Source organism: Anneissia japonica, unplaced genomic scaffold (genome assembly GCF_011630105.1).
Source record: "Anneissia japonica isolate Jap-2015-1 unplaced genomic scaffold, ASM1163010v1 scaffold287714_len2871179_cov188, whole genome shotgun sequence".
Taxonomy (NCBI): Eukaryota; Metazoa; Echinodermata; class Crinoidea; order Comatulida; family Comatulidae; genus Anneissia; species Anneissia japonica.
In genome coordinates this window covers 1619165-1633234 of record NW_022755542.1, presented here as the reverse complement: position 1 = coordinate 1633234, position 14070 = coordinate 1619165, and the positions used below count along the sequence as shown (strand labels likewise).

The window sequence follows — 14070 nt, the reverse complement described above, 5'->3', positions numbered from 1 at the left end:
CATCACACCTAATTATTAGTATGATGGTGCCATATATCACACCCAATGGGCAAATCAGATCAGAACTTAACATAATTTCTTTTTTAGTGGCTCATACTATCTTTCTTTCTTGTTCATATCAAAATCACAGCCATGGCTGAGGATGGTGCATATACAGCTGCCTTTAACGAAAAATTTCGAGAAGAGTTTGTCAAGTGTGTTGATGTAATGGACTTCATTGTGGCTTTAGGAAACACACTTACAAGTAGTGATGAGGAAAAAATAAAAGCCGTTTATAAAACAGAGGGCAACACATCAGCTGCCGTGTGTCTCTGTGAAAGGTTGTTTCGTAGACCAGACTGGAAAGACAATATTGTGAAGGCGCTTAGGTCAGATGAAATAAAGCAAGTTGACCTGGCAAACAGGATGAAAAAAGAATTCAAAGCAATCAAGTCTAGTTACGGTATGTATTTGGTTACCGGTAGATCTAATACAGTAAATAGTGCAGGATTTTACCCTTTCCAATCTGCCCCATTACCATTGCCTGAGGCTGTACCAAAGCTGGGAAATTACATCATCTACACTAAATGTCGGGTTTTTACTGGGCGCAGGCATTTTATTTGGTCTGAATACAGGAGGCCCTCTACAGAAATACTCCTACATCACTCAAAAAATCCTATAGAGGGTAGCCTAGCTATAAAATAATTACCATGAAAACTATACAGGGTGTACGTACGACACCCCTCACTATAAAGTATGGTCAAAAAGGGCGTTGTCGCGACGCCATACGACTGGAAAGGGTTAAAATGCAACCTATGCTAGTTTGATCAGTGAAGGACGAGAATAACCTATTTTAAATTAATGTCATTCAATTAGGAAGCTTGGAATGAACTATATAGTAATTTTATTATTCCTTTTTAGTATAGTTTATTTTTTAGTAAATTTTATTGTTATTAATATTATTATCACAAGTGTTATCATTATTTTTAATGTAATTTATTATTAAAATATAAAAATGTTTTTTTTTATTTTGTTATTGCTAGTACAGTACTGTTCGTGGGCCCCCTAATTTTGTTTGCACTTATTGTTCCTTTGTGCACTAATTTTCCAATAGTGCATAGAAAATTGCTATCTTATTTGGTTATACTTGTAAAAATTTAACAATGATATTTGCAATTATTATTGTTATTATGCCTGTTTATAATGAGTCTCACATCCTTTTACTGTCTGCTACACATTTACATTTGGATATTACAACCACTAAAAATGACAAATAGATGTAGTCACACCAATGTAACACACAGGCAGTGAGATGCTAATTTTTGATGTGTGCAAATGTGGTATAAATAGCGAAATACAATTGGGTTTTATTTTTAAAAATTTTTATTCAAGAAAGCATCAATTTATCGCCGAACTCATCATCTCATGCAGATGCTTCCAACTTAAATGTCGACCAGAACATGCAGTTGCCACAAACACCACAGGGCACTCCGCGTACGTATTCTTTAATTTATCTTTAGCTTGAAAATAAGAAGTATCAAAATCCCTGCCCAGACATTATTTGACAAAAACATGTGACATGCCTAAATATGGTGATGATGGCATCACATCATGACCATATATAGCCACATCATAACTATATATGGGAATATTCAGTTTTTGTCAAAGAAAATTTGATAGAGTAGACAAAGCTAAAGGCCATGTTAGCATTGGACTAATTTTGGTCAAACTAAGTACATGGATTATGTTGGGGAACTGATGGCAACTTAAGGCTGTCGTAATATGGTTAAGGCTAGCCTAGGTAGCGGCTGAATCATGAGGGAACAACAATTTTGGTTTATCTCCAAAATCCTTTTCAACAAAATTATAATTATAATTTTTACATCTAAATTTTACTTGTATTTAAAACAGAGTATATCCATTCCTCTCACCAGATATAAATATAAATTTAAGTTTTTACCAAGGAGCAAGACCAAAGGAAAACCAACTGGTTTTTGGCTACACATCACCAACTTCAGCTAATTCAGCAGTGTTTGGAGGTAGTAGACTTGCAACTAATTTTTCTAATGCGGTAACAGCATTTCCAGAGAAAGATATGTAAGTTGAGGCATTGGAAAACAGTGTACATGAGAAAATAACAATTTTTACTTGATTCTTGGATTCTGTCACCATTTCCTTATCTGCCATGTGTTGCTATTGATTTTTGATTTCCCTGCAATAATGGTTTAGATTTTTTTTGCTTGTTCGGATTTTTTATTGATGTTTTATTTGAATATTTTGTTTTAATGAATTACCATCTTCAAGGATCCTACACTCCTCGACTATGGGTGACGCCATAAATTTCTCTATCAATTAAAAATAAAATAAACTTCTGTGCTTAACAAACAGTCCTCAAAAACTCACTGTTCATTTGTTTGGTTCATTTGGGAGTAAGCATGCATGACCATTGTTTCAGAAACTATTTTTTTAAATATTGTAATGAAATTTGCAATTTTGACTGCAAAATATGCGCTATGTAACATTCACTGGTTAATTTGTTTCTTGAAATCAATTGTCCCTTTGACCCTAGCAAAAGTTGTTCAATAGATATGTGCATTTAATTTTCTTTCAGGAACATTATTCCACTAAAAAAGTATGAAGAGCAGCTTGTTGCAGATGCTCTAGATGGTAAACAGAAGAATGTTCTGATAATTGTTCCAAATGGAGATGAAACTAGAAGCAGGATTCCAGCCCATATCTGTACAACCCATCTGCAGAACCCAGGAGAAGATTGTGTGAAGAAGCCTAAAGCCGTCTGTCTTACAACAACCAACACGAATTGGTTTGGCAGTCTTCGGAGCACCATCAAGATTGAAAGTATTCTTGATGACCAGAAGAATATAACAGCAGAATGTCTGAAAGATAATGATGTCATACTCTCAACTCCTGAGATTTTCAAAAAAGCTCTGAACTCAAAAGCATTAACCTTCAAAGACCTCACTCTACTGATCCTAGATGATTGCCACTTGAGTAGCCAGACTCATCATCCGTACCGTTCCATTATGGAATCATACCTTAAGGAAAAATTAGCAGCTAATTCAGCTATGACACAAGTATGAAATATATTCCATATACAGTATATTTTTCATCCTTTTAATTATATTTGTTATCAATCATACCACCATCATTTTACCTTCAACAAAATTTTTCTCCTGCTTCCTGTACCACAATACTGACAAAATATGGAAACATTGTATCATTTGCTCTCCAATGTTGCCTTAACCATTGGAGAAAACTGGATTTTTTTTCACAAAAGTACATATTTGGTACAAAATCTATGATTTTCTTGTAATGGCCCAAGCGGATTACATTGTAAAAAATATTAATCTACCAATTCGTGAAGAAAAAATGAAAAAAATCCCTACGGTTTTGTCGGAAAATTCCGATTTATAACAGCACGCCGATTCAGATAGGGAATTTCAAGAAATTTGAGGTTTTTGGCTGTTCCGAGCTCGTTTCTTATTCCCTCTTTGTTCGAGTTGGCCCAAGGGGATTCATGGAGGGAATATAATAAGCTTGAAGCTGATATAAAACTTAGTATGATTGGTTGGGTAGTTTTATCGGAAAATAAGAAAATGTAAAAACCATCAAATCCACGATTGGCTTTCATGGGGGTCAAAAAATCTCTTAAGCGTGATAGTCCGATTTAATGGTATGACATCATACTTCTGTTTGCTTGACTTGTTCGCAGTGTATGACTTCTTTCTTTGTGTAATTTGGCCTAATTTAGTTATCAGTTGCATTTTTTGTGTGCCTTTATTACCTTTATTTTAAAAAAATCCTAAGACAAGATACTTTGCAGCAATTAGGTTATATTTCTGCAAAAAAAAAAAAATGCAATTTATACTCTGGACCATTTGAAAATTTCCGTAGGGGTGTAGCGTAGGGCTAAGCCAATCCCGCCAACACGTAAGCGTGGACTAGGGCAAGAGAGATCTCAACATTTGTTTACTTTACATTGTACTATGTGTATTGTATTATATATAAGTTTTAACAAAAGAATATTTACTGTGCAAATTAAATTTTGTTAGTATTTTAACCCCTTTATGAAAATGAAACAAACCCAATGTTTTTAATTGGTCAATCCCTAACTACCTGTACAGCAGTTCGCTGCTTTCATGATAGCTGAACTAGCAAATGATAAAAAGTGGCAAAAGCATTTCCATATGTTGCTATAACTTCTTGGCCCAGCTGCTGGATTCTTGATTTGTGTGTTGTTTACGTAACTGCAGTACTACTACCTAGTAATTCATTCCTAAAGTGGCTTTCAGAAAAGATGAACAACAAAGAAAATTAGTCTCATGGCTGAGGGATTTCATTCATCCTTGGATGCTCTGAAAAAAAAGTAGAATCAAAGTATTTAAGGCATTTAAAATAAGAAATTAGGCCTGACTAGCCTAAACTTCATTTCGCATTTGGTGAAGAATATAGTTTATAGTATATTTTTCCATCCTTTTACTAATTACTGTATACGAATATAGTTTACAGTATTTAACAATGCTTGTGTGAGCTGAATCTGTTATGAACCCAAAGCTGAACATTTGCCACCCCCAATACAAATAGAGAAATATGCAATGAAAAACCTAAAATTAGTAGGACTAAAAGCAGTTAAGTAATTTTGGCACTGATTGTAAATAATGACCCTTTGAGCTATTACTTCTTTCGAAAATAACCCATGGGCCTTCAGGCAAATTTTAGGTTGTATTGACTCCTTCTTCATGTCACTGGTTTTCTTTTAAAAAATACAGTAATTGCTTATTATGATTTGTTTCCCAACCAAAGAATTATGGTGCTATTAGACACTGTGTATCAAGTTTACGGAATATTTTTATGTCATACACAGGTAGTTGGCTTGACAACTAGGGAAAGCTTACAAAATCAGGGAGATATGAAAGAAGCTGCAGATAATCTGAGCAACTTAATGGGTGCCCTTGATGCTATGTGCATTTCAGCTGTAACAGAAGAGTCCACAAAAGAGGAGTTGTACAAACAAATCTATCCAAAAATCTCAAATTCTTCCGTTGTTGGAAGACGCCAAGATAATACATTTTGCAGTGTAATTAGTGAGATGATGTCGAAAATTGAGCAAAAACTGGATATGAATACTGAACCGTCACAGCGCTATTCTGAGGAGTATGGGAATCGCATCTTAGAATTGAGCAAACAGGAGGAGGAAAAACAGGACAAGAAAATTGAAAATGAAAGATCTGTTCTTTTGAAACATTTATCCATCTATAATGAAGGTAAATATTGACATTTAAGATATTTTATGGTTTCATTCCATTTCTTGGGGGGTTCCTTTTAAGAAGCATTGCTTTTAAGCACTTTATAAGACTAACAGTATTATTATTATTATTATTATTATTATTATTATTATTATTATTATTATTATTATTATTATTATTGTTATTATTATTATTATTATTATTATTATTATTATTATTATTATTATTATAATTATTATTACATTAAAAAAAAGTTTTATGACCATCACATTCACATAGTAGTATTGACTGATAATGCATTATTGATTCAGCTAGTATTTTCTTAACTAGTTTTACAGATGAATGAAAAAATGAGGACCAAGGATGCTTTTGCCTTGTTGAAAATATTCTACAGAGAACATGGTGATGACAATGAATGGCTTGACGATCTCTATCAAGGTAAGTTCAGAATCTAGTTAGTCAAACTAAAATCCATGTTACTTTGGAAGGAAATTTTGTAATAAAATTGTTTTCCTTAACCTATCTACCTTTCTTAATTTCTAAACATTGCCTAATCTATATTTTGTATAACATTTTCTATGGTAAATATTTTCCATTTTTATTAAATTTAATTATCTAACTGAAAGTTTGTTTTCAACAGATTAGAATAATTTAAACAGGAGTATAACCTAATATTTTCAGAGAATTTTTGTTTTGCAATATCTGATTTCTTAATTTAAATTCAGTAATAAAAGTTTTCTTGTCATCAACTCATTGATTTTGCCATATGTACATATTCTGCCCAACATTGCTCATTTCTTTTAACGTTTCTAAGTTGGTATTGATAACATAAACATAGCTATTTTCATCCATTTTAAACTTTTGTAACCATTTAAATAAACAATCGCTAACTTCAATAATGCTTTTTCACATTTAATTTTTACTTTGTAACTCATTGACAAAATTTGATGTTTAGTGCTCACGAGCACAGAGGTGATTATAATGGAATACTAAGGGCATCTCTGCGACACCCCTTACTGAAATTCTAGTCCACAATACATCCATAGTCAAGGCCCGCATGAAGTGGTCTGGCTGTGGTCCAATTTCGGCAGGGCTAATATCGTATATTACAATCAATATCGTTTTGTATTCCAAATTGTTCTTTGATGCAACATCATTTTAATATTTTTGTTTTTTGATGAAATTACAGTATGGCCTATCTTAAACATACCTCCGTGCTTCAAGCCCACGATCCACGACCACACCCACGCGGAAAAGATTGAAATCAAGAATATTAATTATTTGGAGATGTACGCTATGCAGTTAGAACACAAATTACATTTATCAAGTCTGTACATTGATAAAATATTTTTTTAATTGCTCACAGAACACTCAAGTGAACTTCATAAGCTATCTAGAGAAGGAGATGGCAAGTATGAAAATCCTAGACTTGCTCATTTGAAGAGGGAAATTTTGAAAAAGAGTGGTGGTGATTTTAAGGGTTTGTACTTATTTAATGTTATGTATCTGCCTAGTATACATTGCTGTCTTTGAATGGAAGTTTTCAACAAGAAAAAGATGGAAGTGTAGTATATAAGCAGTTAATTATATGTGTGTCTTCCAATAAATCTAAGAAAGTTTTTACGACTGAAAACAATTTCACTTCCCAAGATTGAGTAAGGTGAAATTTTGGGAATTTTATTGTTGGTCATGATGAGCAAAACAATAATTTAGCTAAATATAATCTGCACCTTGAAGTGGTGTGGAGTTTTATACCTTAGTGGTTAAGATACTTGCCTTCTAATCCCAGGGCCCAGAGTTAAATTCCTGTGAGAGAATGACTAACGACAAACTCCATTTTTAAGCCTCATAAGGAGACTTAAGCCACTTTCAGACAACTTGTTACCGCAGTATTCTCTGCATTGACTCCTGTATGAAAAGCTCAGAACAAAACTGTTACTGCAATTTTGAGTTTGCGCGGCATTCCTAGTAATATTACCTCAATATAAATGAAAGTAGGTCTCATTCCCATAATATTACTTTATTCAGTCTAATTAAATAAGGCAATAGAACAGAGCTTTTTTTAAACAGGAATTTTTTGTGTGTGTTTTCAGCAATAATTGTCAGTGAGCACCGCCAGGTTCGGGAAGCTCTTTACGATTGGTTGAAGAAAAGTCCTGATTTCAAGAATCTAACAACCAAATCATTGAGTATCACTGACAAATCAAGTGAAATAGAGAGCTTCAATGCTGAACAAAGACTGCTACTCTTGTCATCTACTGAATTAAAAGATGCGAAACTGACTGGTGTGAAAATGGCAGTAATCTTCAGCTCCACCAAGGACGGGATCCATATCTTCCAATCAGAAGACGATGCCACTAAAGAACTGCTTGATCTGGTGGCAGAGTTACAGTTCAATGAAGTAGTAAAAAGTCTTCAGGACTTACCTGAGTCTGTAAAGGAAAAAAGCAATCTAAACAAGAAGCTTGAGATATTGGGAGTAAATAGAGAGGTCAAAGAACAAAACGTATCTAAAATTAATCCATCGGAGAAAGCTGTGAAAGAGGTAACAGATAAATGTTATTCATTTGATACAAATGTCAGAGGTCAAACAAGTGAGGAGGTAAAATCTTCAACAGCCAGCAGTGTGAATATCGAAAGCAAAGTGTTTACGGAGAAAGAAAAGACGTGTTCCTCAGTCAGTGCGAGTAGTAAAGCAATCGAGAAGGGAAGTACAAAACATATACCAAGCAAGAGTTACAAAGTTGATATGAATGCCAGTAGTCAAGGTAAAAAAGTTGAAAATCCAAGTCGGTTATCAAAGTATGAGCTTTACTGCCGAGGGGGCACAGGTGATGGAAAATGTAATGTTTTTGTTTGCTCACTCAGCGAAATTCGCTTATTGTGGGAATCAAATCATGTATACAATGAGTTCTATTGGAATTGGAGTAAAATCAATGTTAAAGTTCACCATGATGAAAAGAAAAAAAAGTATAATACAAAGAAGATCTACTGCGAAGCATGTGGTGCCGATTGGGGCAACACTTTCAAACGCTACCCTTGCTTGAAACTAAAAAACTTTATTGTCAGGTTTCCTAATGGGGAGCGGAAGGCTTTCTCACAGTGGAAATTACTTGATGTTTCAATTCCACCAATAGAGAACCAGTAGGAATATAGATGGTTGGCACTTTTTGGGCTCATATCTCAGTGTTCCATTTCATTTCTATCCTTTGGCAAGATACTTTATCTTCTCACAGGCCATCTCAGAGATTCTATGCATAATATCAAAATATGAGTAAAAATCCAGATTATCAAATTTTTTTTGACAAAAAACTGTTGTATGCCAATATATAGTCATGATGTGCCTATATATGGTCATGGTATGATGTCATCATTACCATATTTAGGCATGTCACATGTTTTTGTCAAATACAATTAGATAGTCTGGACAGAGCTCAAGTCAATTCAAATTTCAGTTGTTCAATTCACAGAATACTTTATTTTCATATTTATAATCAAGATTATTAGTTTACATATTAAGTGTGTGCATGAGTTTTAATATTTAGTTAGAGAATTCTATAAATCTGTGGATCACATAGTTAAATATTCTTTTATCTTGGTAAGTATTTGATTATTGATTTTACTATGTGTACATTGAAGTAAATATCTTATTTTTTTGGATTTTTTTTTTCCATTTAATTAAATAAATTGGATTCCATTTACTATAGTTTTAAGTAAAAAAAGAAATTTATGTCCTGTAATTAGGTAAATAATTTTGATGGGTCTATGTAGTACAGTACAGTACTTAAATAGTATCATTGCTACTTTATTAACCATCAATAGTGGATTCAGGAATTTGGAATAGAGAGGGCTTAGGGAGCGACTTTCACAGATTGAGGGTCTGTATCACTTTAGCCCCACCATGGTTGGGGCTGAGGCAAGAAAATTTATGATTATGGCACCTGGCTGGAAATGGCATCCTCAGACTTAAAATTTGAATATAATTTTTTTTTTTTCTTTCTCCGTTTTTTTTTAAACTTTGAAAAGTTTAGTGGGGGAGCTGGCCAGCTGCTACCCTCCCCCCTGAATCAATCACTGATCATATGGAGGAAATATGATCATATTTAATTGTATTTACATACCATTTTGAAGGTAATGGGTAGAAAAAATAAGATAAGATTTGTCAACAAAAAATAATTAATGATAGGCCTATAGTTAGTGCAATTGCCAACATATTAGTAGTACAATATGTAAAGAAGGTCACAGCAAAATAAAATATAAAAAAAAAATTAATAAATAAAATAAGTTTCACATTACGGTGTATTAATTTTAGCATTAAGCTGTAAGTAATTCATCGATGTATAACACAAACTGCCTGTCTTTCTTAGTCAGTGTCAAAATGGTACAGTAGTATATTTTTACTGTTTTTATCCCAAAAAATCTTTTTTAAATATTAAAATGTGTATGTTCTAAATGCCCAAATGATGTACATTTTTCGAAATTTTCTTTAAAAATGCATTGACATTTTTATTAGTTTTTAAAAAATCTAATGACATATTTGAAATACTGATTTCAATTAAATTTATGGGCTCATGATATTAAAGAATATGTGATAGGAAAGGATGCTTTACATACCAATCTAAATAGAATCAGGTTGTGGCATTTGGATAGTGACCCAGTCTGAATTTTAAGACTTGCTTTTCTTTTTGTATTTGTATTCTGAACGTTTTATTCAAAGAATGAATATCATGCTCTGTCGAGACTACAAAGACATATGTCAACCAATGACACAGATGTAAGCCAACATCTTCACTAATATGTTTTCAATACAGAATTTCTTTTTGCGATTACTGTGATATTTTACTGAATAAATAATGATTATTGATTTTAAAATTGTATTTGATGTTTTGTATACAAAGTGTTTGTTCAGGAAAGAAATGGGTTTTTGTATAGTTCTGTTTATATTTTGGACTATCACTGTCTGGAATACATTAGTTAGGGAAATACGAAAAATGCAGTAAAATGAATTAAGTGCGTTGTTTTTCATATTTAAAGTTTAATACAGAGAAAACCAAAAATGCCAAAAAACAACTTAAAGAATAAATTGTAAGCTAGGTTCATTAAATACTATGCAAGGTTTAGGCGAGACATTTTTATACCTTGTTCCCAAACTTATTTTTTTAAAGATCGTCAGAAGAAGGCGGAAAAAAATATGTTGTTTTCTTATTTAGCAAATAGTTTTGCCAAAAACATTCAGATGGAGGAGAAAATAAAAATAAAATGTTATTGGGGAATGTAAACAGTGTAGTAATGGGATGGTTAAATGCTTTAAATTTATATAATTAGGAAGAAATATACATATCTTATTTTTGGAGATTTCAAGGCAGCAGCGGGCATAATTAAAAAAAAAACTTATTTTTATCTTAAATATCCGTTTTCTCATGGCAGTGTGGGTGTGCTTATTGGCCAAAAATAAAATTTCATTTTTATTTGGAATTATCATTATTGACGGGTGGCGAGTTCGCTGAACAACGCATAAAAAAAGTACTTGCCTTACAATGTACTTGTTTTAGCAAGAGGGCGTCCTAGAAATTACAGAAATTCCACGCGAATCTTTAATTTTTAAGATCTTTGAAACAAAGTTACTTTCATTGATAGGGGGGAACTTCAAAATATAGAGTATTTAGATTACTATTGTTTATTTCCATATAAATAATATTTTCTTCATGGTTAAACATACAGTAGTACAATAATATTTTTATTGATACAAAATAACAGTATTTGCATGTCTCTAAAAAAATTTAAAATATATTATAATTTATACAAATGATAAAGAACGAAACATGTAAGCAACAGGGCAGCATTCAAAGAAATCCCAACATCAACACTTTAATTTATTTGTCAATCCTTAGTTTTTTAGATGCATTGTCCTCTGGAAATAACAAAAATAGAATTATAGCAAATAATTTTGAAAGTAACTTGTTCATTTTATTAATACAGTAACATACAAATTATTAATTTAAGCATAGGAATTATTGAATTTTAAAAAATATGTACCCAGGATTTTATACTGGATAATAATAATAATAAAAATAATAAAAAACTTCCAGTGACTGGAAGTGTTTCTATAACTTATGATGTTTTGCTGTACAGTTTTTTAAATACACTAAATTTCAATGTTTAAGTTGATTTTTATGTTAGTTTAAAATGAGCAAATTAATGATTTTAATGGGTTTTTTTTTGGTAAAGTATTTTGCGTGGTATCTCCATTTCTGAAACCATTGAATATAAACGGATTCTACTTTGAGTGATTGCTACTTGGGCGGATGTCACTTCGAGTGGATGCCATTTCAAGCGAAAAGAAAAAACATGTTTGAGATTGAGCGAATTCCTATTTTGACCGAACAGATTGAATTTGATACATCTTAGCTGTTTTCTACTGAAAGCTGGTTATTTGCTATAATAGCCTCTTTTTTGCTGATTGTTTAGACTTATTTGGCACTGGCGTATCCAGGGTTGGATGGGGGAGGGATTGGATCCCCAATTTCCCCACCATCATTCCCCCTCCCCCGCATCAGCTACCCATTTCAAGACTCCTAGATACACCACTGATATTTGGACCAATTAAATGAAATAAAAATTTGACGTAATATTTTGTATCTATTAACTGGTATTTAAAGTCTCTGCATTCTACCCATCTGCAATTACAGTTGTGAAATAATGCTGTTGATATAGTCCTACGGTCGGTCGGCAACCTTTTACTCCTTAAGACCCAGAATGTATTGATGTAGCTTCCCACGACCCAAGACCCCCAGTTATCATAGAGGTTTCGAAAAAAGATACAAAATACCGGTATACAGCCAATTTAATACAGTAGAGCCCCTATAATGGGATACCCCTATTCAGGGATACCTCTATTAAGGGGACACTCAGTTTTCAGTGAAACGAGGAGAATTATATATTTTACCAATACCGCCAACCCTATGGAACACCCCATTAATGAGACGGGGAAAATTTCTTGGTGTGCCAAACGGTCAAATCAATACATACAGTATTCAACCCCTATTTAGGGGACACTTATTTTTTTCATTGACAAAAGCTACAGCAGTTTCAAAATAAAGGAAAAGATCGTTCCACTTTATACTGTATTTTGACACCTTTTGAGCAAAAACTTTCGCATCAATCCAGACTTCTTTTTCCCTGAATCCTTAGTGTTACCCATGATTTACAAAATACATTTACAACAACTGCAGTTACAATTACAATACAGTTTAAATTCAACCAAAGTTAGGCTACAATTAGGGCCTATACAATCATAATTATAATTTACTTTTTTTTTACTAAAAATCACGAAATTGCAACAAAACAGTGAATTCAGAATGAAACCAGGGGCGGATACAGAGATGTCCAAAAGAGGGGCTGGGGGAGAAGTGGGGCTGAGACAAACACTGGGGTCCGCGGGGTTATGCCCTGCGAAATTTTTATTTTCTAGACGCCCGAAAATAACCTCTAAGGCGTTTTGGGCGATTTTTTCTTTTTCTTCCTTTCTTTTTTTTTAGGAAGTGGATATATTTACGTCGCCGTAAACAAATTTGGAAACGATACGGTATATCTACGTGAAATAAATAACGCATGCGCAGTCATACTTTAATAAACTTCATCGATCACTCGATCTAAATTAGCGTCGGCCCAAGCCCGGGTGCGCAAGCCTACAACGGCACAGATTTCTTTAAATGCATAATTTTGTTTTTATTAAACTTATTTTCCTACATAGTATGTAGTTTAATCATTAAATATATTATTAAATCATTGTGTTAACTTTTCAAATAAAAGTGATATTATCAGCTGGAAATATTTTTGTTCTTGTCATTTTGATCATGTTGGATGAACACACTTGACAAAGTACAATGTTACTAGGCCTACGCCAAAACATGAAGGTTCCCTGCCAAAACTAGCACTCAATTACCTCAAAATCAAAACGATATTCTCCAGGCCTAAAGGCCTGTTTACACTTCAACGATAACGATAACGATAAAAATGCTAAAAAGCGTTTGTTCATATAGAAAACAAAAGAAATAAGAGAAGTTTTTACACTAGAAGACGATTCTATAACGATTTATCGTGTATGCAATAACAAATTATTTTAACAAATCAAATCAGATGTCATAATCATGGACAAACGATAAAAACGTTGCTACTACGACGATTTTAATGTTTTTTCCATGATTATGACATCATCTGATTTGATTTGTCAAAATATGTTGTTATCGCATACCAACTGATAAATCGTTATCGAATCGTTCTAGTGTAAAAACTTATTTCTTTTATTTTCTATATGAACAATTGCTTTTTAGCTTTTTTTTTTTTGTCGTTATCGTTATCGTTGAAGTATAAACAGGCCTTAAACCTGTATTGTTGTACGATAATCAATCATCACAAAAGTAAATAACATTTTAATGTTTTCATTCAAACACATTTACCAACGTCGTCACTAAAAAAAAACAGCATTGTTTACATTCTTTGGTTAGGTCGTCGAGCCCCGATCGAGTGAGAACATCCGAGAAAGACCAAATTTTACCAAAAAAAAATGTTTGGTCAAATTAATGTTATTTAACATGACTAAACACTTACACGTTTGGGGGATTTGATTTACGTATGGCTACCATGGATTCATGGATTCATGGAAACTTGCCAACAAACGGGCTTTGGCAGATCAGTGCCGTGTATGGAAGGCAAACGCCGCCAAAAATACAATTACAAACACACAACGTACTAGCACAAACACACAACGTGTTAGCACAAACACGCAACGTACTAACTCAAACACACAACGTAGGCCAACACCGCC

At 33.1% G+C, this 14070-nt stretch overlaps 1 protein-coding gene across 1 annotated transcript in view; it reads left to right on the top strand.

The window, feature by feature from the left end:
- LOC117123690 (probable ATP-dependent RNA helicase DHX58) overlaps positions 1–10115 on the top strand; it is a 13687-nt gene extending 3572 nt beyond the window's left edge. Inside the window, exons 3-10 of the mRNA XM_033269704.1 lie at positions 131–442; positions 1372–1473; positions 1914–2076; positions 2591–3071; positions 4862–5261; positions 5574–5681; positions 6610–6723; positions 7337–10115. Of these exons, the coding sequence (XP_033125595.1) occupies positions 131–442; positions 1372–1473; positions 1914–2076; positions 2591–3071; positions 4862–5261; positions 5574–5681; positions 6610–6723; positions 7337–8391 (2735 nt within the window). The 3' untranslated portion in view covers positions 8392–10115. The remainder of the gene's footprint in view (positions 1–130; positions 443–1371; positions 1474–1913; positions 2077–2590; positions 3072–4861; positions 5262–5573; positions 5682–6609; positions 6724–7336) is intronic.
- The last annotated feature ends 3955 nt before the right edge of the window (positions 10116–14070 follow it).